The sequence below is a fragment of the Amyelois transitella genome, chromosome 13 (assembly GCF_032362555.1).
Source record: "Amyelois transitella isolate CPQ chromosome 13, ilAmyTran1.1, whole genome shotgun sequence".
Lineage (NCBI taxonomy): Eukaryota > Metazoa > Arthropoda > Insecta > Lepidoptera > Pyralidae > Amyelois > Amyelois transitella.
Genome location: NC_083516.1, coordinates 539878 through 564970, shown reverse-complemented (window position 1 = coordinate 564970; position 25093 = coordinate 539878). Strand labels below are relative to the sequence as shown.

Below are 25093 nucleotides of genomic sequence, written 5' to 3'. Positions count from 1 at the left end.
TCTGACACCTTTGTGTTTAATATATCAGTAACTAACGGGCAGCATTTATACATGTAAGCCTTCCTCTTGAATCACTTTTTCTATTTACACAACTGCATCAAAATCTGTTGTAGTTTTAAAAGATTAGTATTATTTTTAAAAAAATATTATAGTAAGCATACGTACATAGGGACAGATGCGGAAGCGACTGCTTTATACGATGTATTTAGTGATGATGATAAAATGTTGCTCACAGTCGCAGAGTTCTCGCAGTGCTTAGTATATTACAAATTGTCTGTCATATAACTTTTCAAACAAAAAACTTAATAACCTATTTGTATAATAATGTTACATGTTTTCAGTACAGTTTCCAACACTCACCAGCATCTCTCATTGGTACATCTGTCACGTGAAGTATTGCAGTCAATGCCAATGTAAATAGTAAAAGAATTTTAGAATAAATACTAATTATATCTCTGTACTTCATTCAAATGAATTTCAATAGAATAAACTGAGTTTTTCTAAATCAAATCCTTGTGGATAACAAAATTATCAATTTCATTTTTACTTCTCTTTTAATATATCATTTTGGAATAAGCAAAATAAAATATCTTTGTTATTTCAATACACTGATATTTAAAACATACTTAGTATTTGATCATACTTTGCGGGGTCCACAAACCTTACTGTCCTGAAAAGACTTAAGGCCTCGCTCAGTTGTATGGCTGAATGATGGAATTGAGATTCAAATAACTTAGTTTATTAGCGAAGCGAAGGAAGTATGCAGAGATCGTGGCAAGTGGAAAGAGGTAGTCTCTGCCTTTCCCTCCGGGAAAGAGCGTGATTTTATGTATGTATGTAGTTTATTAGCAGGGTTCTTGATAAGTAATTAACTGTTATTTATATTTATTAAACATACATACATAAAGTCCCTTACGTGGTAAACTTGATCTCTACTAAACGGTCCTAATGAAGTCTGATGTTTGTGCGGGACCTATTATGCAATTTAACAAGTCATTGAAAATGCCATGTTTTGTTCTGTGAAAAAAAAAACCACGTTTAATTTCAATTATAAAGTATTTTAATAGCATAACAATGTTGAATTTCGTTTTAAGGTAATATTTAGTTCTCGTGATGTCTGAATTGGTAACGACTCAATAGATACAACTAAAACCTATTTTACACCAGCCGGAAAGGTGTCATTTATCAATTGTTTACCTTAAACCGAAACTAATTTGGCTTAAATCTGTCAATCGAATATAATATAAATATTTGTTTAGAAATAAGCACTGTGAAGATTAATTTTTAATGTTATCTCTTTATAAATTGCAATTTCTTTGAGCACCTTATAGTACATACTCGTGTTTCTTCACATCTGTCTCGTAGGTAGTTATATATTACGTATTTAATTTGCAGATGGCAATACTGAAAACTCTTCTTCTAAGGTGAAATGTTACATAGTGTACATGTTACCAGTCGAACAATTTATTTTTACTAAATTGTTTTTTAAGGTTATCTTTATCGGTACAGAATTAAATTATGAATGTGCCGTCTTTTGAGCAATATGTTAACCTTTTCAATTAATCTCTGGAGTGGTTATGGGTACATATATCTACATACGTAATACGCGGGTAAATGTAAAAATTGGATATTCATGAAAATATTTTTTCCTAAGAGACAGGGCTAGGCAACCGATCCTGACACGGCTCCAAAAAATGGGACTGTCTGTGATTGGTTGCTACTGGTACGATCTCCAAAAATCGACAACTGTGATTGGCTGATCCTGTTACAGTTGCCAAAAAGTAGAATTCTGATTGGCTGGTCGTAAAAAATCAAGAATTGCGATTGATTTCAATTATTTCCACATGACTCGTTTAGTTTGTACTGCGTATGAAATTAGCTGTATCGTAACTATGTACCTACTATCTATATTTTCTCAATCGGTGCTCTCCGGTCTGTTATTTTATGATACTTATGGTGTGTGTACCAATGACTATAAATTATTTTTGTGTAAAGTTTTGGCTCGCGAATAGATGTAAGGTGTAATATAACAGAAACTTTATTGTAAATAAACGAGCAACAAGAACAAGAGATGATTTTATTTAAAACTTTTTATTCGTTGTACAATAATTATACAAGGACCTTGCATTTTTTAGGAAAACGCATTGCTTAGGGTAAGTTGAAATGAAAATACAAAAGCAGTTCCAAATATATATATACATTTATTAATTAAATAATTCTTTCATCTGTATTCCAATTTAACAATAAAATTTTCAAAGACACAACATTGTTTTAACTCTGTTTATCGTACAAGGATCGAATCCTTCAAGGTACGTGGTTGCACTCGGTACGTATACAACATACAGACAGCCATATAGAAAAATATAACGCGCCACGTCGGCGACACAGCGGCGGGGACAGGGTCCCGCGCGAATATTCTACGTTTTCAACGTTTACAAAAGGAGTAATAAACTCTGAGAAAGTATTGGGCGCGGCCAACGAAGGTACTATACAAGAAGGCGAGTCAGCTCGCCACAATGATCATCTAACACCGTACAACGTCTCCACACTATCAGTATCTTTGCAGTATATAAATTATCACATAGACAATGTACAATAGGAGGGCGCCGCCGAGTAAATAGGACCGGGGGGTCGCGGCGCCTCCAACAATCAGTATACCGTGTAACCATATAATATAAAGTTCTCAATGTCAAAAAAACGCCTGGGGCGATAGAAACTCCGTATATACATATACGCGATACAACAGGAGGCTCGAACATCTTTGGTAAGCGAGGGGCGTCGCTACACTTAACATTATTTTAATCAAATATATAATAATATAAATATCTTTTGTACAGATAATAATATTTTACTACTCTCGTTTAAAGCTTTCAAATTAAGAATTGTCTTAATTTTACCACCTACACATGTAATTCGCTACACCTCCACTAATTCATTATGAATTAAACACGAAATAGACACGTTTTTATGTAATATACATATGTAGCGCGCCGCGATGTAGGGGCGGCGGCTGTCGGCAGGGCGCTGTCTCGCGGAATGTTGAAGTGGGGGCTTCGCGGGCAGCTCACTTGCCCTCGTCCTGCTCCATGGGCTCCTCCGACGCCGAGCGGGAGCTGTCCGCCGACCTGGGGGATGATAAACATGTGGTCACGTCTATATCCAATAGTCATCAAAAAAGGCCACGTGTTTAATGATACTTTCCTTACAACAGCGCTAATAAACTTGGAATTCTTGTAGGTATGCCCCGTGTGGTTCTCGGTACCAATAAAAAAAGGATGAGCTACTCCATCTTGTTCCCATGGATGTCATAAAAGGCGACTAAGGGGCTTATAAACTAGGGATTCTTGTTTTAGGCGATGGGCTAGCAATTTGTCACTATTTGAATCTCAATTCTATCATTAAGCCGAACAGCTGAACGTGGCCATATCAGTCTTTTTAAGACTGTTCTGGCTCTGTCTTCCCCGCAAGGGATATAGACATGATTATATGTACATATATATGTCACTACGAAAAGCCGCCATTTCACTTCTCCAGTCAATTTTGCTAGTACTTTTTTCAAAGCTATGCGACAATGATCCTTATTTAAAGGTGAGATGCAAAGGACCAGGTATACATATGTATGTATGTATCTACTGTGACGTGACGTCATTATGTATATATGTACATATAATCACGTCTACGTATGTACATCATATAATCATGTCTACGTATATACATATAATCACGTCTGTGTATGTACACATAATGACGTGTACATCCCATGCGGTGTAGACAGAGACTGTCACAGTAGAATAGACGGCGATACTGACTGCAGACAGTCGTCGCCCCGGGTCATGGAGAGCGTGGCCATGGCGGCGGCGGTGTCGGCGTCGCGCTGGCTGCTGGCGGCCGCGCCCGGCGCCGGCGCCGTCTGCAGCGCCGGCGCCGACACCAGCTCGCTGCAGCGCTTCAGCTGCAAACGAACACCGAGTGAGAAACACGTTGGACGGGCTACACTTTAACATGTTAATAAATATATATATACGGGGCAAATTACACAGATTGAGTTAGCCTCGAAGTATATATTCTATAATAAATACTTATACAATTTATGAATTATAACGAGGTTATTTTTTTTCTTTTTATTATAATTATATAATAATTTTTAACAATACCTCTACTTAGTTAAACTAAATATTTATAGATAATCAAAGTAAATTGAGGCTTAAATTTAATAAAAATACAGTTGGTCTAAATGTCTAAAATTTAGACTCTAAATGAATGATAGTGAGAACGTATGGTTTTCAAGAAGACCGATTTTGAACTGATCTGCTAAAATATAAAAAAATATAACGATGTGGCGTATTAAGCATACGCGGCGCAACGTGCCTAAAGTAATGTCAAATTTTTTTAATGAGAAACATTTAAAAATCATTGAAACATGTTACAAATTAAATGAGAAACATGTTAGTCTGCAAAGATAAGTTGTTGCATTAAAATAGCAGGTAGCAATAGAATCATAACTGCTCAAAAAGGGAAAATTTTGGTATGATTTTATAATTTTATCGGAATAAGATTAGTAGTGGCAAAGTAACTCTTGTTTCATTTTGATTGCGTTCTCCCTTGCTGGGTTAAAAAGGCAAGTTTAAATAGTATAATTTAAGAAAGGGGTAGTCTTAATTTAAAATTGTTTGACTTTGAAAATGTATTTTTCACAAAGTCATTGATTAGTAACCGAGAAAACTGAGAAAATGTTAACATTTCCATAAAAAATAAAGCTTTTTATGACAGAAATGCAGAATGAACATCGCGTGAGCACTGACCGAGGGCCAGTGGTGCTGCTGGATGGCGATGGTGGCGCGCAGCGCGGCCTGCGCGTGCGCACGCGGCGCGCGCGCCAGCTCGGGCAGCGCGGGCGCGGCGGGCCGCTCGCCCAGCAGCGCGCGCACGCACTCCTGCGCGCAGTCGCACATGGCGGGCAGGTCGTAGCCGCCCTCCAGCGACAGCACCACCTGCACCACCATTTTATTATATATTATATAATAAATAAATATATACGGGACAAATTACACGGATTGAGTTAGCCTCGAAGTAAGTTCGAAACTTGTGTTACGAGATACTAACTCCACGATACTATATTTTTTAACAAATACTTATATAGATAAACATCCAAGACCCACCCCAAGCCAATCAGAAAAAGTTCTTATCTCATCATGCCCTGGCCAGGATTCGAACCCGGGACCTCCGGTGTCACAGACAGACAAGCGTACTGCCGCTGCGCCACAGAGGCCGTCTCATTTCTTAATGAAAATAAAAACCATTATTATCTATACCCTTTTGCCATCTCAAAAAAACCATTCAAACATAAACCAATATAATCTTCACCATAAAATCAAAGACGAGAAATTTGTGATCAAACTGGCCAGTACAATAAATCACCCCTTTCACATTCAAAGACCTGATAATCATAGAGTGTTAGCCACACCGACCTTCCCGTTGGCCAGCTGCATGAGGTCCCTGGTCATGTGCGCGAAGCAGGCGGCCGACACGTTGTAGCCGCCCAGCGGGGGCGGGTGGCCCGCCGCCGCGTCGAAACCGCACGACACCAACACTATCTCCGGGTCGAACTCCTGCAACGAACATTATCATCACTACATAGTATAAAACAAAGTCGCTATTTTAGTCTGTTTGTCTGTATGCTTAATTAAATCTTTAAAATTACGCAACGGATTTTGATGCGGTTTTTTGTAACAGGTAGAGTGATTCAAGAGGAAGGTTTTTATGTGTAATAACATTTATAATTTTGCACCCGTGCGAAGCCGGGGCGGGTCGCTAGTTAATAATAAACTTGAAAGTTTATTACACGTGTCGCAATATTATTAGTCTTTTCAAGACTGTTGGCTCTATCGACCCTGCAAGGGATATAGACGTGACCATATGTATGTATGTCGCAATATCAGAAATACCTTCGTGACGTACCTACTAGTAAATAATTCTAATTGTTTATTATTGCACGTAGAACACGTAAGACATACTCAGCGTGGTTTCCTCACTGCTTACAATTTAGCTTAGTATATGACGTGCCGTGTGGTCCCCGGCACCAATATAAATCCATCTCTTTCCCATAGATGTGTAAAAGGCGACTTAGAGATCGTTGGACCAGGAGAACATTCTAAATCTAAACCTTGACCTCAATTACTGCCCAACAATTACTTTTATACAACAAAAAAAAAAGTGATAACGTTCCAAATTCAAATCTGACCTTAGCAATAGGCATGACCACGGATCTGAAGGCGGCCAGGTACTCCGCGTCGCCGAGCGCCGCGTGCGCGCTGTCGGCGGGGCGCGGCCACGCGATGTTGACGGTGTACCCGAGCCCGGGGCCCGCGCCGCACTCGGTGGCCGCCCCGGTGCCCGGGAAGAAGTTCCCGTCGTCGTGCCGGTGGATGGAGATGTATAACACGTGCGGGTCGTTGTAGAAGATCTGTTGTGTGCCGTTGCCGTGGTGGACGTCCTGGGAGAAGCGACATTTGTATTTGTAAAGAAACTGTTACAAGTTTTATGTTGTAATCATTATAAAGATTTTTGTCCATTTCAATGAAACAAAGTCGATTAAAGTTAATAAAGAACAAAAAGCAAATTCTCTGTAATTCAGCCCATTTGGTCCTTCGGGCCGGAACAAACTTGGTCCTTCGAGCCGGATAAAACAACAAAAATACTTACCCAGTCTACTATGAGTATCCTTTGCAACCGCAGTCTTGTGTGCAGTATTCTGGCTGCAACAGCGACGTTGTTGAAGAAACAGAAGCCCATCGCTTGGTTGGGCTCTGCATGGTGTCCAGGAGGTCGAACTACGGCGAACCTGTAAATTATTACGAAAACATTGTGTTCAAATTATATGACCAAAATTTTTTTTTTACGAAAATATCATTACTATTGCCGTGTGGTTCCCGGCAGTGCCGTGTGGTTCCCGGCACCAATACAAAAAAGAATAGGACCACTCCATCTCTTTCCCATGGATGTCGTAAAAGGCGACTAAGGGATAGGCTTACAAACTTGGGATCCTTTTCTAGGCGATAGGCTAGCAACCTGTCACTATTTGAATCTCAATTCTATCATTAAGCCAAATAGCTGAACGTGGCCAATCAGTCTTTTCAAGACTGTTGGCTCTGTCTACCCCGCAAGGGATATAGACGTGACCATATGTATGTATGTATGTATGTATCATTACTATTTTTGTTTTTAGTTTGAATTTTCGGGAGCAGCTTACAGCTTTAAATTCGAGCGAAAAAGTCCGTATAAGAATCAGAAGGTAATTTTGTGCCATTCGTTATCTTCGCTCTTTCTCTAACTCTACGTTTTTACGAACTACGAAGTTATTATTTATTTATCGTGCTTACACTATTAAGACAGGTAGGTGATAAAATCCACTCAGAGTGCAACAAAATCAAAATGCCAAGTCAATGTTCATCAAAAAAGAAGTTACTTCGATGACATTCCGATTAGCAGAGTAAGTGTGACTGACCCGTTGGCGAGCTCGCCCCGGGCGGTCCTCACGGCGAGGTCGAGCACGGCGCCGGCCGCCACGCGCGCCGCGGCCGCCGTGTGCGGCTCCGACCACGCCGTGTCCGCGTCCACGCCCAGCCCGCCGCACGACAGCCGCACCAGCTGCCGCTGCTCCGCGCCGCCACCTTGGGTCACAAACATTTTATTCAACTCTCATTCACCAAGTAAACAACTATACATATTTAGAATCACTATGTATCATTTGCGGGTAGACAGAGAATAGTCTTGAAAAGATTGATAGGTCAGGTTCAGTTGTTTGTATAAATGAAAGATTTGTGAAAAGAATGTATGGATTAATTTTTTTGTAAAATTGATTCAAAAATAGAAAATGGACTGCTTTAGCGTCGAATCATTTCAAGTGAAACATTCACCTACCCGCCAATTTTGTTCCATTTTCATTATTTGTAGATACTTCACTATACATAAACAAAAAAATATTTGACACAATTTCAAAAAGCGAACAAGTCAATAAAAAATTTAAATACTTCACTGTGTAAAAACAAAGAAAAAAAAATACACATGATAATATTTAAAAAAAAAAAACGAATAACATCTTTAAATTCGAAAATGGAACACTGTCCAGTCCAGTCAATGCAGGGAGCACTCACTCTGCGGCGGGCGGCGGCCGGCGAACACGGCGACGTGCGGCTCGCTGTGCACGGCCTGCAGCTCGTCCAGCGCCGCCTTGCGCGGCCGCGTGCGCGAGCAGCGCGCCGCCAGCCCCGTCTCGCACAGGCGCGCCCACACCGACTGCAGCCGCCCGCCGTGCTCCGGGTGCGTGGGCGCGTGCGCGCCGCACGAGCAGCTGCGCCGGAGAGGGGCAGTTATAGAATCAAGGCAATCTGATCCAGTTTAGCTATAGACACGAGATCCAGTAAGCAGCCGCTAGTGAATGCTGACAGTACAAAGGTGAAGATCTGGGGCGCCGGGGAAACCGAAGCTTGATTCAGACGCATTTTTCAAGTTCACATGAGACGTAGAAAAAAAGGCGGACGGAATGTGGCTTGAAAAAAAGTAAAGCACCGTAATGGCTTGCGCGATGTAGCATACTCGCTATTACTGGATAATAACGTCTCTTCGCTTCGGCTACAGCGTGATAAATGAAAGATCATTAAAAACAATTTCCAGCAAAAGTTAGAAGAATAGTTACCCGTGTTTCAACATGAGCGCGTCGTACGCCAGCCCCGTGGGTGGCGGCCGCGCGCCCACCAGCGGGGAGCTGAGCGCGCGCGCCAGCGGGGCGGGCTCGGCGGCGGGCGGCGCGGGGGCCGGGGCGGGGGCCGCGGGGGCTGCGGGGGCGGGGGCGGGGGCGGGCCGGCGCGCCGTCAGGTCGATCACCTCGCCCTCCTCCTCGCGCAGCTGCGCGGCCGCAGCGTCGTGCGCGCGTGTCAATACCTAAACATTTTATGATATATAAACACGACTATCTATGGGCTCACAATCCAGAATAGTCCGAAACAAAGGGGTAACAATGTAACAGGCACTAACGCCAGGAGAAAGAAGAACCAGCCCCCGTAGCAAAGCACGCGCGACGCCGTTTTTGTCGCGTGAAAAACTATCGCTGTTTCACTTTTCATTATGACGTGAAACGAGACAGCGATAATTTTCCCATGCTACGGGGGCGTTTGCTTTCAATCATTGCCTCGTCTTGACCAAACCATCTTAGTATTCCCTTTTATATATCTTTCGCTATAACTTCACTCACTTCTATCATTAAGCCAAATAGCTGAACGTGGCCATTCAGTCTCTTCAAGACTGTTGGCTCCGTCTACCCCGCAAGGGATATAGACGTGACCATATGTATGTGTGTATGTTCACTCAGTAACATCTGATAAATATATCCCAAAACATAAAGTTTATGATATTTTAATAATCACTTACATTAGTAAATGAAAATGAACTTTTGGTTAAACATTTGAACTTGACAATGAAAAAATGTAGTCCTTTCTCTTTTTTTTCATAATATTTTCTTTTAGGTGGCCAGTTCTAACCTATTTGAATTTGTTGCTTATTTCAAAGAGGTTGAGTGACTATGCACATTCAAACAGATGGTATTTCTTTTAAAAAATTCAACACGACCAACATGGAAGATTAATACAAAAGGTTTTTCCTTGTTGATAATTTTACAATTTTTTATCAATTCCGCCATTCATTATACTTCACACAATCTTTCCATACTTGGTTTCATAATCTCTTACGATACGCGTACCTTTCCATTGAGAGTATTTGGTACTTGGATAAAAATTGTATTATCAATGTGTTCTTATCATATCTGATCGGGCAGAATTTAGATAGCTATGTACTGAGAATGCACTGAGAAATGTGATTCACACTTATAAAATATTTAAGTAATTTAAAAAATAGGCGGATTTATTTTGGTGGTCTTTTATTTATAGATAAATGCTATGGCGATGGTTAATTCAACCAAAAAGACCAGTTAATAATATGGGAATTATTTAATGCATGAATTTCACTAACTTTTACACCAAAAATATTTATATGTATAAAAGTGGGGAAAGTCCCTATATTAGGAATACGTGTTCCGTGTATTTATGTGTTTAGATAATGTAAAATACATACATACACACATAAATCACGCCTCTCCCCCGGAGGGGTAGGCAGAGACTACATCTTTCCACTTGCCACGATCCGTACGTCTCCGATTTGATCAAGGTACGTCCGTCTTAACCTTCCCACTCCAACAGTCCCATTCACACATTCATAATGTTAAATAAGCATATTGAAATTTTTGGTCAATTGCTTCCTGAATAAAAGCTGAATGTGGCCATTCAGTCTTTTCAAGAATGTTGGCTCTGTCTACCCCGCAAGGGATATAGACGTGACCATATGTATGTATGCTTCCTTAAAAATTTTTGGAAACCTTTTGGACAATACTTCCTATTAGTAAGAGATCTTGCTTGAGGGTATATCTTTACACACAGCGAGGGTGTCAGTATTCTCAATTAGTTATTTATCACACAACTCACAGTCTTTCGTATCTGATCCCTCAGGTAGTGGTGCGCCGTGGGCGGCTGCAGGGCGGGGTCGCCGAGCGGCAGCGGCGCGGAGTAGGTCCTGCCCAGCGGGCGCTTGGCGAGACGTGCGGCCAGCGCGGGCGGCGCCTCCGCCTCCGACACGGGCGCCAGCGGCGCGGGCGGCGGCGGATGCGGCAGCGGCGCGCGCGCACGCCCTTCGGCAACAAATCATTTTCATAAGCATCTTTGGGATAGAACCTCGAAAATTTTCCGTCTCAAAATCTGTTCCAATTGCTTCTTTGTAAACACTGCAACTGAGATGCCGTTGCAAAATACATTAACTACTGATCGCCAGGACTTTTGTTAGAAGCGAAATTTGGTACATACGTAATCGCAGTGCTTTTCGCAAAAAGACTGCAATTGTGACAACGATTTAACTTCCAGAACGCCACAAAAATGGAGGAGGAGCAACGTTTTCATTTGAAGATCCCAATCCGACCGTTTTGTTCAACTGAATAGGCTCAAATTTCCACACAACAATACAAACATTCGAATTGATCCTTTGCCTTTTTCATTTATCAGGCTATTATCAGAACCTTACCTAAGCTGATGTTGGGCATGGATGGCGAGTAGAACAGTAGGTCCGGCGCCCGGGGCTCGTCTTCCTCCCGGATGGACGCCGGGCCCGTGCCGGACGCGCCCGGGGGGGACCCGCGCGGGGAACTGCCGTCGCAATCTGTAAGACGAGGCACGAGTTATTAATGTGATGTGTGATATGAGAAAAGTGTATACGAAAATGTTTACCTACATTGCAAAAAAAAAAACTTGACATGATCAATATTATGTTTTAAAAAAAGAACAAGAATGTTTTGATTATTTGTGTTAAAAAAAAAAAGAATCTATAATTAATTTCATTCTTAAAAACCTAAAACTTATTAATTCTTAGTAAAAGCAAACTTCTCAAACGAATTCGAGCGAACGACAAAAGAATGAGAGACAGCTTTTCAATATTAGAATAACATAATTTTAATAACACATTCAATCTGCGTTCTCAATTCAAACTGTTTCAAAGAATAAGAGACAGCTTTTCAATATTAGAATTACATAGTTTTAATAACACATTCAATCTGCGTTCTCAATTCAAACTGTTTCAAAGAATGAGAGACAGCTTTTCAATATTAGAATAACATAGTTTTAATAACACATTCAATCTGCGTTCTCAATTCAAACTGTTTCAAACCGCGTTCTAAACTCAAAACGGTTAGTGCGTCGTGCGCGCGGGGCGTACTCACTGCGATGTTTGACGCGGGGCTTGGGGGGCCGCCGCGCCAGGGGGGACGCTCGCCGCTCGATCACGCGCGCCTTGAGCCGCACCTTCAGCATGTTGGGCTCGGACGCTGCGTTAGTGCACACACATGCGATGTTACGCTAGTACTACTGTTATCAGTTGTGTCACTAGACAGAGGTCTATTTAATTTTCATAGTAAACCCATATCGGAGAGGATTTTTTTTATTTTTTGTTCACTTTGGGTATGTTTTGTATTAAACATATTTGTCCTATTGGAATAGTGAGAACATACATACATACATATAATCACGTCTATATCCCTTGCGCGGTAAACAGAGCCAACAGTCTTGAAAATACTGATAGGCCACGTTCAGCTGTTTAGTGAGAAATCAGCTTTAAATATTTTTTTAACTGTACTGCTTTATAAAATTAATGTTTTTTGAGTGTATTTAATAGGTGCCATGTGGTTACCAGCACCAATAAAAAAATAGAATCTAGGCTTATAAACTTGAGGTTCTTCTTTTAGGCGATGGGCTAGCAACCTATCACTATTTAAATCCCAATTCTATCATCAAGCCAAAAAGCTGAACTAGGCTTTTTTAAGACTGTTGGCTCTGTCTATCCCGGAAGGGATATAGATGTGACTATATGTATGTTTTATAGTATTTAATAGTGAAAGTATTTAATACTCTATTATGAAAAATAAATATGATTTTCTTATACGTTGTAATTCTTTTTTAATGTTTATTTCATTGGAATAAATGTCTTTATTCCTTATATCATACGTTTAATCTCTCCTCTTCTCTAATAAGTTTACTATGTTCATTTAATCACTTAATCCTGGGGTCCAGTGACACTGACACCCCCGCATAGCCTCCGATAGTCACACCACTGACAGTACAACCGTTTATTTTGCGCATTGTTCTTGGAGTCTTTAAATTTATACTTTGAAATATAGAGACACAATGTTTCTCTAAGTTTCTCGACCGAAAATTTTACTAGAAAAATTAAATGGTGTAACATTAGAAAAAAATTGATAAAAATTTCTCTTTGCTCTTTTTCGGAAGATTTGGCAACGTTATAAATTTAAAAGGTAGTCTTTTAATAATTTTCTATACTGACAGAAAGCCAATTCGCCCTGTATGTCGAGAACATATCCAATGTGCAAAATGAACGGCCGCTTGTTATGTAAGGCTATTATTGCCGGGATTCGGCATTCAATACAAAAACAGATTCTATCCATTTGTAATTTATATGTGAGCGTCTATTGCGTTAGTTAATAGATAAATTACAAGGTGATAGAATCATAAATCACAACAATTACGAGCTGTTATTTTTATATTAATCACTGCATATGTATTATATCAAATCAAATATCGTACAATTATCATACAATATTCACATACGTTCCAAAAATCATTGACTGAATTATTTACGTGTGCGGCCGATATAAGAAGTCTCATTTGGAAGCACGGCATATATTTTATACTAGTATGTAAAACTAAAGTAATTCTATAATAAAGATCTTAAAACATTACATAGAATTAACAAACATTTAATTTATTTAAGAAAGGCATTTAAAGGGCTTGTATTAAAGGTCTTTAAATTAAGAAAAATATAAGTTTAACAGCTAATTAAAAAGATTTCCTAGAACGGCCGTATTGCAAGGTAATAATTTTCAATATCTAGATGCACTTTACGAGATTATTCGAAAGTCAACCCTCTTCTATTGTGGTAGATTTGTCAATAATTTAATTGTTTCAACCCTTATCATATCAAATATTGGTAATTTATCATCCAATCTACCTCTCTTTAGTTTAAAGTTTCTTATCAATATGAATATTATTAAGGCACTTCTAAAGCCTAATATTGGAGGGGCATTCTATATATTTATTTACAGTTCAAGTCCATCAAAAAATCGAAGCTAATTTTTCATACGATAACGATTTAAAAATCAAAAACCGCTTCAAAAACGGCAACCTGTCTCCACAAAAACACTCATCCGGCCATTTGAAACCGTACCTGTCTTTCTCAGCGGGTAGTCGGCGGCCGTGTGCGGCGCGGCCGCGTTGAGCGCGAGCGGCAGCGGCCCGGCCAGCCGGTACGGGTGCGCCGTCGCCGAGCCGGACGAGCTGATCGATTCGCCGGACGGCGACTTGACGATGCCCCTGATCGCAAACCGTTATTGTTACTGTTTAGTATAATTCAAAATGAGTATTGGTTAAAACTCTTTACCTTGTTTACCAGGTTGCAACTGGCCACATACAAAAAAATAAAAAGAAAATTTTTGAGTTCACTTGGAATTCCATTAAGAAAATAGTTAAGTCCGATTTGATGTTTTAGCATAAGTATTATTTTTTATTAAAGTGCATGTTTTTAAGTTCAAATCAAAGTGCAGTTTTAATTCATCAGAGTTCATATAACTATTTTACAACAAGTGCTTGAACAGTTACAAACCGCACTGTAGGCAACCTTCTTGGTATACGCCATAGCAACGGTTGCCATGATTTTGTTTGTTAGAGATACGATATGTCAAAAATGTATTTTATTGTAAAAGATTCTTTATTTTTATGTTCATAATGTAATTATTTTAAACTGATTATTTTCTCCACTTTTCTCCTTCTATCTTCTGTAGGAATAAATATCTTTAATAAACTATACTTCCTACAGCACGCGCGTCTTTTTTACATATAACTAAAGTATTACAACCATTTTCGGGATTAAAATTAGTTTTATTACTGTGATATGTCTAGTGTACTGTGTCATATGACGTCTCAAACTAAACAAACATCACTTTAATATTATTTTGCTGTCAACATCCGTAATAATAATGAAAACGATTTACCCTGTCATTAGTTCTGGTTACATCCTCACCTTACTGGAGAAGAGCCCGAGGAACACCTTTACGACCATGATCCACGAGAAGTGACTTCCGTCTGACCTACTAAACCTTTGCAAGGAAACCTAACTTACAACTTGCCATAATTAAAACCAGTTATATGAAATTCTACTTTTGTGGACGTCATAAAAATGAAATCTATTTTCCCTGTTTTTGAATGTCTATTCCAACAGCTAGTTATCCAGTTAAGACTGGCATTAAAGTCTTGTGACCAGTGCCTCTTATAACACAAGACGAGATTTTTCTTAAAAATTAACAACAAAATATAATTTCTCACCAATTTCTGTTGTAAGGAGATCCGGGTACTGTTCCGTTAGCGTTGGCCGCCGCCTTCTTCTTGAGAAACTCCTGAAACGCAAACACAAAACACACATTATTTATATTTCTTGGGAAACATTACGACAATGCAGTTCTTGGTACCGTGACAAGATAAAAATAAGCGCATAATGTACAGACCAGTTTCAATATGAATATTTATAGGAGGCTAGAAATAGTATGAAAACAAAAAAACATGAATGCAAATATTTTCCACTGACCGTTCAGATGCACAAGATCACAAATCACACATATTAAGTGAGTACCATTGAAGTTTGAGACTTATGTTATGAGATTATAAACCAACGATAAAACAGATAATATAAATATAATTATTGAATAAGATATTAATCGTGCCAAAGAACATAAAAATGAGGACACCGAAGACCGGACAAAGTAGTAAAAAAATAATCATAAAAGACACAAAGCACAGGCGATTCAGAAAAATAATGTGTTCCTTTATAATCTAACCGAAGCTCGAACCCGGCACATTTGACGCAAGCACACCAATGCGCAACAGAGACCACCCAAAAATGTTAAACAAATGAAACGCCTCCCGACCTGCAATTTCTGCTTGACCTGCGTGGAGGCGTTCGCGCTGGGCTCCAGCTTCTCCTTCTTCCTCAGCAGCTCGACCCGGTCCCTCTCGTGCCGCTCCCGGGCCTCCCTCGCCTCCCTGGCCTCGCGGGCCTCCCGCAGCGCCGCCTCCGCCTTCTGCTGCTCCCACATCTGAAATGTGAACGTCTATGATGCTCTGAAGTTATTAGTCAAACTGAACTGAAGATGCAGATTTCGGTGGATATTTTTTTGGTGGTCGACAATCATTTATCATAATTTTGCGAGGCATATCGAGTAATATTCACAGATGGCTTTAGAATTAATTAAGAAAATTTAAAAATGTGTAATTAGGTTACAGAATCGGCGGTTCATTCAAGTTTAATATCAGGACAAAATGGGATGGACAAGTATGTAGACTATTTCAAGATGCATCATCACCATTACTTTCACCAAGTTTCGGAAGTACGTAAACAGCTGATAGCAACTTTTATTTATATATGATAATAGGTAAAAATATAGATAGATACTAGATTGCAGATTAAGCTAAGTCATGATTAAATCAGTGGAATATGTTGTGACAGAATCAAGTTAAATTGTCTTCGACAAAGCCCGACCCGATTTTTTTCTCAAAGTATAATATGATGTTAACTTATACAAAGGCTTTATAGTCGTAATTGAAAAACCATTGCAATCTGTAGTCGTGATAATCTGAGTGCGGTAATAGAAAACAATACCTATTCACTCGTTAAAATACCTAATACTGCAAAGATATTAAAACTTTTGGCCCAAGTAGTCAAGCAGGACGGCAGATCCTGATTTCCCACAGCGACCACAGATGTTAATGAGGTTAAATGCACACGCAGTATGAATGATGTAATTACAATTTGCTCGCACCATTCACGTCTATTTTGAGCCAGGCGGAGCGGAGCCAACACGTCAAATTCCAGATTTCTCACTGACAGCCGATTATTGAGCCATCGCTAAATTTACGACGAGCAGAATATAAACCATTAAATTTATTACCCATACAGATCGAGCAGACTTTTCAAAATTTCTCACCCAAGCTTACAACCCAATTCCAGCTCCAACATTACAGAAATTGTCCATATCGCTTTGCATAAAATGTTTGATTTATTACCTTCATGATAATACCACAGCATTTCACAGAAACAAGCATTACTTGTAGTCCGTTCCAGGTACAGGTACTGGTAATACATCAAGGTGGTTTTAGGCCACTCTGATGTAAATTTACGTGTATTTAATGCTAATGTAAGAAAGGTATTCAAATGATTCCTTCATCGTCCACTTTATATGAAGCATGGAATCATCTTATCACACGACAATATAGTGTATGTTACTGTGGTTTATTCACACATTGCCGTTGCCTAATTATCCCCAATAAGTCTGCAGGTTTGACACAACAGTTCGCATGTTTTCATCCCGAGCTAATTCTGCGATCACGTGGGCGTAAACGAGAGATTCCTTGAAAAGCGAGTTATTTTGCCAACTTATTATCAACACCTACTTATCATGAAGACGACAAATAATTATTTCATGAATCATACCTGCGCAATTTTATAACATGGGGTTTAATATAAATATATATGAATAAACATTGTTACGATAATGATACGTGCCGGAACGAAATAACGTACGGTTTCAACAATTGTTAATAACCATAATTTAAATCCATTTATTGAAATTGAAATTCATTAATGTTTAACAGCAGCTTAACTTTCATTTAATAGTATCATTCTTGGTGATATAAAACTTCTTGTTGATGGACCTTCTTCTATTTGCTTTCATTTTGGTGCTAAGTCTGAAGTTACAGTGAGCTATTTACCTTGAAATGCTGCATGAGCTGTTGCTCGTGCCGTTGCGCGAGCTCTTGCTGCTGTTGCTGGAAGTGCTGCAGTAGGATCTCCTGCTGCAACTGCTGCTGCTTCTTCAGCTGAAACAGAACCCCGAGGGTCAACGACCGAAGCGTGTCTAACACGCCGCGTGTGTTAACATTTTAAAAACCTATCACCACTAATGACGGTGTTGATGTTATTGCTGGCTTCGGTAATGTTTGGTGTAGAATTAATGCTATTTCTAAGTCGTGAATCTAGACAACTAATTGTTTTGTATGTTCAGCTATAAATTTCTATTTTACTTTAAGTACATGCGACCATATTTATTCTGTAGATAGTGTTACATGGTGTAGTATCAAGTACATTATATCTGACCTTCAACTAGCAAGGTACATATTATTGGCTTTCAAAATCTAATGACCACCGTTTATCAAGAGCAATTACTGTTGGTTACGCAACGTACGTTTTTAAATTTATATTGTTGTACTCGTATGATACTGTAGATTATAATCTCGTCTCATATTAATCCGTAAGTCTATGGTTATAATAGTAATTCGTTTTGAGAAATACGACAATACATAAAAGAAACCAGCAAAAGCGCCCAAAATTGCCTTTTAAATGACTGTTGAACAACAAATAACCGTTACACGTGTCTCTGCTGGCCTCACATCAAAGCTTAGCAATTATGACGAAATCGACAAATTGGAGAGATTAACAAAAAACATGTGCTTTTTCTTCTACTGGTTTGTATTCTTTTATTTAGCAACTACTAAGTATGTATAACGATTCATGTGTTTTATGTTTTAGTGTTAACGATACTGATATAAGCAGTATGATACATACATTCATACTGTCTAACTGGTGTTTTTCCAAATCATCACTCGTCATCAAACTTCATTTACGTCGTGCTTTCTAAAACCATACATTTTGTGATTATTGTCGACTTCCCGCTCAACAGAGTGTTGCACACAAAATGTGTGACACCATTTCTTTCAGAAATATTTCAGCAGTTTCAAGATTTATTTTCAGGGAAAGCGAAGTTATTTCCGCACCCATCGCACATATTTCTAACAAAACTTTGGTCCGATCTATTTCGGAAAGTTTATTTTCGTATTTGGAGAGCAAAATGTCGTTCCCAACAGTTTTGGGTAGCATGTTTGTGCTCATATCTTGAACAGAATCATGACCTGTTCCTGCCTATAAATCTACCTACAATTAATATTTCTGATATGCAATGAATAATTAACACCGTGATTGATCTAATAAGCACATGGATGATTTTAATTTTGAAAAAATATGTATAATCATGGGTGTGAGATGGCAATAAGCAATAATTGTTACAACAGATGATTCCAATTTTATTCATCACGACGTTGACTATTCTCTACTACTCCATATAATTCCAGATTCTAAGATACGAGTAACGACGACACTTATTCGAAATAAATATACCTTAATATGCAGCGGTGAATGTAATACTAATAATGTAAAAAATATTTAAAAAATCCCAAATAACACACGAACACTGAATACTGATAATTAGCAAGACGTCGTGTCACATCCAACTTAGGTGTAACTCATAGCAAACATTTGAGCCGTAGATCAAAACAAAATAGGTTGAAAAGCCGTAAAACAAGATTCAGAAAAGGCTGAACTGAAGATCGGAATCAAGAAGAGGGTAGATAAAGTTATTGGGAAACTAGATAAATGAGATGGTGTTTGCGACGTTACAGGGGTAAAGAGTAAATGCGAGGGACGCGCAGTAAGGCAACGGCCACAGAGAACACATCTAGGTTCTGCATAATCAAGTTCTTTAGGAGCAGTAAAGCCAATTTTAGTGGCATGTAGCTCTTGAAGTGAAACTTAAGTTAATGTAATTTTCTAAGTGGCTCGCACAATACAAAACTAAACCAACTTAATATTGGATGGTGAATTTTCCATGTGACCCCATCTTATTTGTTCACCACGCATCCCCTTCATCAACAATCTGTCCACACCCGTAACATTCACTTTAATCATCATCATTTATCAGGTCTCCCTATAAAGAGTTGGATGCGACAAGACGATCACAATATATGTATAATTTGGACTCACTTGCAGCAGGAAACTATTTTCTAACGATTGTTTCGCTCTCTCCGCGATATGGTTCGTTCGTGGACTCTGATTCTGACAAGAGAGAGGAAATACATGTAGGACACCACTCCACAGCCCGGACTCGCCCTGGGACGCGACAGGACCAAAGGCACATTTTGCCTGGTTTTCAGTTTGAATAATGCCTGAGATTTGTACAATTTGAACAGTTATATCTAAATACCTACTGCTATATGAAATTTTGAATCGTACAAACAGAACCTTGATATCGCTATCAGCGCTGAAAATGAAGAAACGCTGTTGCAGAAACGGCGCACGCGCATATTTCTGGCGTCGCGCACATTATTTTGGTTTGATGTAAAAAACGGCGGGCGTAGGAATGCGCGCGCGCCGCGAATAGCCGCGGATGTTTTGCGCGTGTGGGCCGCCCTCGTGGATACGGTGCTCCGGCGGCGACACGCTGTCACTCGCGCCTCCACCCCTCTCCCCTCCGTACTGCTCATTTGCTAGAGTGGACAATGCCAAAACGTGGTATGCCAACGCGCCCTACTAGACTAGCTTACATATGTACATTAAGTTTCTATTTTAATGCGAAAAAGCATCTGGTTAAAGATTGTTAAAAAAGGATAAATAGTTTTTTTTTTTTAATTATAAATCTTAGTAAAAAAATAAAAATATTTCGCAATCCGGCTTTTCCCGAAACCGTGGCCACCCTACGCGTCATGTAACGCGCCCTAGAGCTATGCGTGGGCGCCAGATTACTCGCGACACGTGTAAAAGTATTATTTTTAAACAGTTTCTTACTCGGATACTTGATATTATCACCGGGAAATCGCGAACAGCGAATGTTTTGAGAGAGCGGCGGAGCGAGGGGCCGCGTCAACATTCGTGCTAAAATTAATCGCGTTACAGCGAACGCACGTAAATATAGTATGCACGGCGGACTGTAGCTTTATGTTCGATATAGGGTTATTTATAATCGCCGCTGGTTCTTTTTATAAATATACCGCGCCGAGTTTAAAATCAAGATGGATGGATGGACGCTGGCACGCCGCGGGGCGGGAAAGGTCACGGGAACTTGGGATTTTTTAACGTTGACCCGGATATTAATATCCACTGGTTTGGATTAAAATAAAGAGAAAATGTCAACGAACATTAGAAATTGTGTTTAGTCTGTAACGTGCTTCATTACTTGAAAAGGAACGTGCCAAATACTTTTTCAAGATCTATATTATTTCATATAAACATCAATATGATTTAAAAAAAAATTATTTTTATTTTTATTAAACCTTTTTACTTCAAGATCTAACTTTAACTACAAAAGGTCCTGTTTCGTCCCAAGAGCTGGTCCTTATACCAACTTATCAACTATTGTCTATACTTCTATACTCACCTCAATGATGTGTTGGTGGAAGCTAGTGTCTGCGAGGGGGAGGTGCGGCAGGTGCGGGGGGGACGGCGTGTGGTGGGGGGAGCCCTCCGCGCCCGCGGGACCCTCGTGGGCCATCTCTGGAAAAAATAAAGAGTATACATTATTCAACAAATCATTGAAAGAATCCGAACATTGTCACTATAAAATGTTATAAACTTTTCATGTTCCGGTAAACTAATATAGAAAATTACCACACGAATTTTATACTTGGAGTAGTCGCTACATGGGAGAGAAATTTTACCAACCGAATTAATACCTACACCTAGTCAGAGGTGTAAGAATAGTAAAAAAATAAAAGAAAATAAAATTGGGTTTCCACTCTTATTGCTCTCTCAACACACGACCTACGATCATGCACATAAGGAACACAAAAAAAAATTTCCAGCATATTGATAAACCCCTGTTTATTTTATATATTTTCTCTTTTCAATTAACTCTTTCGATAGATTCCAATCTGACTGGCACGAAGCCCCAAATCCCCATAAAGAACCCCCGCGTTACCCAACGACGAATCTATTTTAGAACTTCAGAAAACAATGGGCCAATTTTGACAAGTTACGCAATTGTAAAGTTACGATCATTATTCAATCACTTCAATTAATTCCACAGCCTATAATTAAATGGAAATGTGAACAAAAACTTCGTTACCTACCTATTTACAAATATCTATATAAATACACGACAAGAAGGCGTGGGCGCACGTCTGAAAGATATACAATCGAACTGTGATATTTTTGGATTTATAACTGCGCAATTTTAAATTTTCCTTTCATATTAAATGCGAGTTAAATGCGAGTTCTGATAAAATGGCGTCTTACGGCTTCACGAAAATGAAAAGGAAATAAAATTGAATAAGACGCCTATCACTTATAATAATTTATTTAGGTACCTAATTTGGTGATTTGATGAGCTAGTCTTTTTTATCCTGGCGTTAGTCCTCATCTTTCTGAAACGGAGCCCGGGGTGCTCCTTTACGGCCATGAACCTGGATTAGGTGAGTCAGGTTTGTACACAAAGGGACTCCCGTCTGACCTCCGCAACCTTTGCAGGGGAACCTAATACATATCGGATCATGGTAAATTCAGTGGTCGGAAAGTGCAGGTTGCCGCTCGATCTATTCCCACACCGTAAAAGCATCGGCTAGCACTCAAACTAATGTACATAACTCTCTAACCACGCATTACTTGGGCACCTAAACATTTCGACCACCGACGCTATCTATTGACGATTGGATGAGCTAGTATCTAACTTGCCTATATAATTCATCCAGATAAAACCTCGTAAGGGATAAATGTCATTTCAAACAATACAAACACACACACACACACGCATGTATAACGTCCCATTCTACTTACTATAACAAAAAATAAATTAAGCTTTTACTAACGAACTTCGTTCTAAGCGGATCGAATCAATCTTATAGGTATAAAAGCCTCAATCTATTAAAAAAAACGTTACTAATTTAAGTCCTATCATTATATCATACAACTAATAAGTCATAAAAAAAAAATCAAGGATTAAACCGATAAACTCAACCCGCTAGTGAGTCGCCGCGTTTTGAACTTGAATCTGCGAACGCATTATGATAAGAACGGATCCGAAGGGCGTCCTAGCGTCCCGGGCGCGCCCATCAGCTGATCTAAATATAACCCGGCTAAAAATAACCGCCCCCCCGCCCCCCACCCTGCCTGTCCCCGCGGGGGGTGGACGCCACCTCCCGACCTACTTTCAGGGTGGTATATCCTACCACGATAGGCGTACAGGTTAAGTTGGTTGAAGCGATGTCCTGTTGACGAGTAGAGTACCTAATCCAACACAGGTTGGATCATGGTTGGTCATACAGTTGTCTGAATGTGCATTATGTTAGTGACAGGGCTCCTATGCAGGTTTCCTCACGATGTTTTATCTCGCCGTCAGAGCATTGTTTAGTAATCGGACTAATGTATACCACTCAGACTTGCTTAGAATCTTTGTGTGATATCTTTATCACCGATAATCGGTTAGTGATACTTACTTACGCATTAAAGTGCCCATAGTTTTAGGACCCTAGAAACTGTAAGCCTGGAAGTTAAGTACTAAATAAGAGGTATCTAGAATAAGAGCGAGTATCCCGAAATGTACCAATAACCAAATTCAGGTACAAGTCATGATGGAAAAAAAACTTTTTTTTAAATGCGTGTTTCTTAGTTTTTCATATATTTAAGTATTTATTATAAAATATGGTATCGTCGAGTTAGCATCCCGTAACACAAGTCTCGAATCCGATTGTATTTATTTATCTAATGCACTGTGCCAAATGAATCCAAGTTTTATATCTACGAGGAGGAAGGTACATATACTATCAAACATTTGTCAATATATTGCGCAACGTTCACGCATCCGGATTTTAGTTACATAGTGGAGTGACCACAACACAAGCTATTTATATCACAATTAACAAATATAGTACAAGACACAGTACCATAATCTCTATAGACAAGAATTATGTAAATTGTTAATTTTTCAATACGACATCTAGGAATATTTTTTTAACTTTCTCTATATTTTTATTTATTTCATTATTTTTTATATTTTTAATTCTTTGCCATTTTCTAATCGGTTTATGTGTAATATCTGAAAAAAATCATAATTGTCACAGAATTAAAATCAGCTTTAAAATCTTTTACAATATTGTAAGAAATAGCTGGCACACAACATTGTTTTTTTCTACGTAATCAGACCAGCAATAAAATCACTAAAATAACTCAGCAAACCGCAACTGCGTCTGTCGCAGTTGACCTACTGTTTGTTTACACTGTACTGTGGCCACGCGCTGTGACCTACAGAACGGGGGGAATGCTTCGCAATTGATGCATTATGCATAACTGTTGTCCATAGCGTTGTCGAACTACCGATTGTTTTGTTTTACTGGCGATAGTTGACCTCGGAAATTATCTTAAAATAAAAAACTATATAATCACGTTTATACCCTTGCAGAGTTGACAGAGCCAACTGTCATCAAAAGACTGAAAGACCACGCTCAGCCGCTTGAATTAATTATAGAATTGAGATTCAAAATCTATTTGAATCTCAATTCTATCATTAATTGTCACTAGACAGGTCCTAGTCCATCGCCTAAAAGTGGAATCCCAAGTATATAAGCGTATCCCTTAGTCGCCTTTTACGACATCCATGGTAAAGAGATGAAGTGGTCCTAATCTTTTATCTATTGGTGCCGGAAACCACACGGCATGGAAATTATCTAGCCTTTCGATAGCATCCATCAGCTCAGTTTAGTATGATATTCTCAAAAACTGCAATACCATTTAAAGTGCATCAATAAAGATCTTTTGTGGTATCTATATAAGCTTAATTACTATCAATTGTATCACATACTTACATGTATAAAATCACGCCTTTTTCATCGAGGTATAGGCAGAGACTACATCTTTCCACTTGCCACGATCTCTGCATACTTCTTTCGCTTCACCTACATTCATAACTCTCTTCATGAAAGCTCGGCGGTTTCGGGTACTCTTGACCTTAAAAAACCGTAAATGCTTTCGATTGTATTGTTGGTGATCAACAGTATTTACAATATCTGGGCTAGTTCCGTTCCGACACTATCTATAGACTATCGACTATCGATAGTGGACTATCAATAAGCAACACCAGTTATCCAGTATGAATAATGTTAACGATGTTTTTATTCCGTGGAAATGAAATTGCGTCGTCCATCCATCTAACTAAATAGTTTTAGTGATATCAAATTGATAGCTTGTTTGTAGAGTCTGTTTTTTTGCAGCCATGGATTTACCTTAATTGAATTAAGTGACAGGTTGCTAGCCCAACGACTACAAGGAGATTCCAAGTTTATTTTGTAATATACATACATATAGTAATATATATGTATATATTCCTTTGCGGGGTTGACAAAGCCATCAGTCTTGAAAAGACTACGTTCATCTATATGGCTTAATGATGGATATTTTGGTGGAATAGTTATTTTGGGCATCATTGAAGCCCTAAAGGATGAATAATTTCCCCCGTTTCTTTCACATTTTCCATTATTTCTTCGCTCTTAATAGTTACAGTGTGATGTTATATAGCCTAAAGCCTTCCTCGATAAATGGTCTATTCAACACAAAAAGAATTTTT

The 25093-nt window shown here is 39.1% G+C and overlaps 1 protein-coding gene across 1 annotated transcript in view; it reads right to left on the bottom strand.

Moving 5' to 3' along the window:
• Positions 1-2181: 2181 nt before the first annotated feature.
• LOC106133161 (histone deacetylase 5) overlaps positions 2182-25093 on the bottom strand; it is a 92103-nt gene continuing 69191 nt past the window's right edge. The window contains exons 3-20 of the mRNA XM_060947533.1: positions 20918-21033; positions 19528-19599; positions 17424-17531; positions 15584-15751; positions 14985-15055; positions 13831-13976; positions 11813-11917; positions 11122-11256; positions 10533-10735; positions 8696-8940; positions 8154-8350; positions 7505-7670; positions 6703-6841; positions 6242-6493; positions 5469-5609; positions 4803-4991; positions 3810-3952; positions 2182-3125 (exon numbers count right to left, since the gene is read on the bottom strand). Of these exons, the coding sequence (XP_060803516.1) occupies positions 3065-3125; positions 3810-3952; positions 4803-4991; positions 5469-5609; positions 6242-6493; positions 6703-6841; positions 7505-7670; positions 8154-8350; positions 8696-8940; positions 10533-10735; positions 11122-11256; positions 11813-11917; positions 13831-13976; positions 14985-15055; positions 15584-15751; positions 17424-17531; positions 19528-19599; positions 20918-21033 (2657 nt within the window). The 3' untranslated portion in view covers positions 2182-3064. The remainder of the gene's footprint in view (positions 3126-3809; positions 3953-4802; positions 4992-5468; positions 5610-6241; positions 6494-6702; positions 6842-7504; positions 7671-8153; positions 8351-8695; positions 8941-10532; positions 10736-11121; positions 11257-11812; positions 11918-13830; positions 13977-14984; positions 15056-15583; positions 15752-17423; positions 17532-19527; positions 19600-20917; positions 21034-25093) is intronic.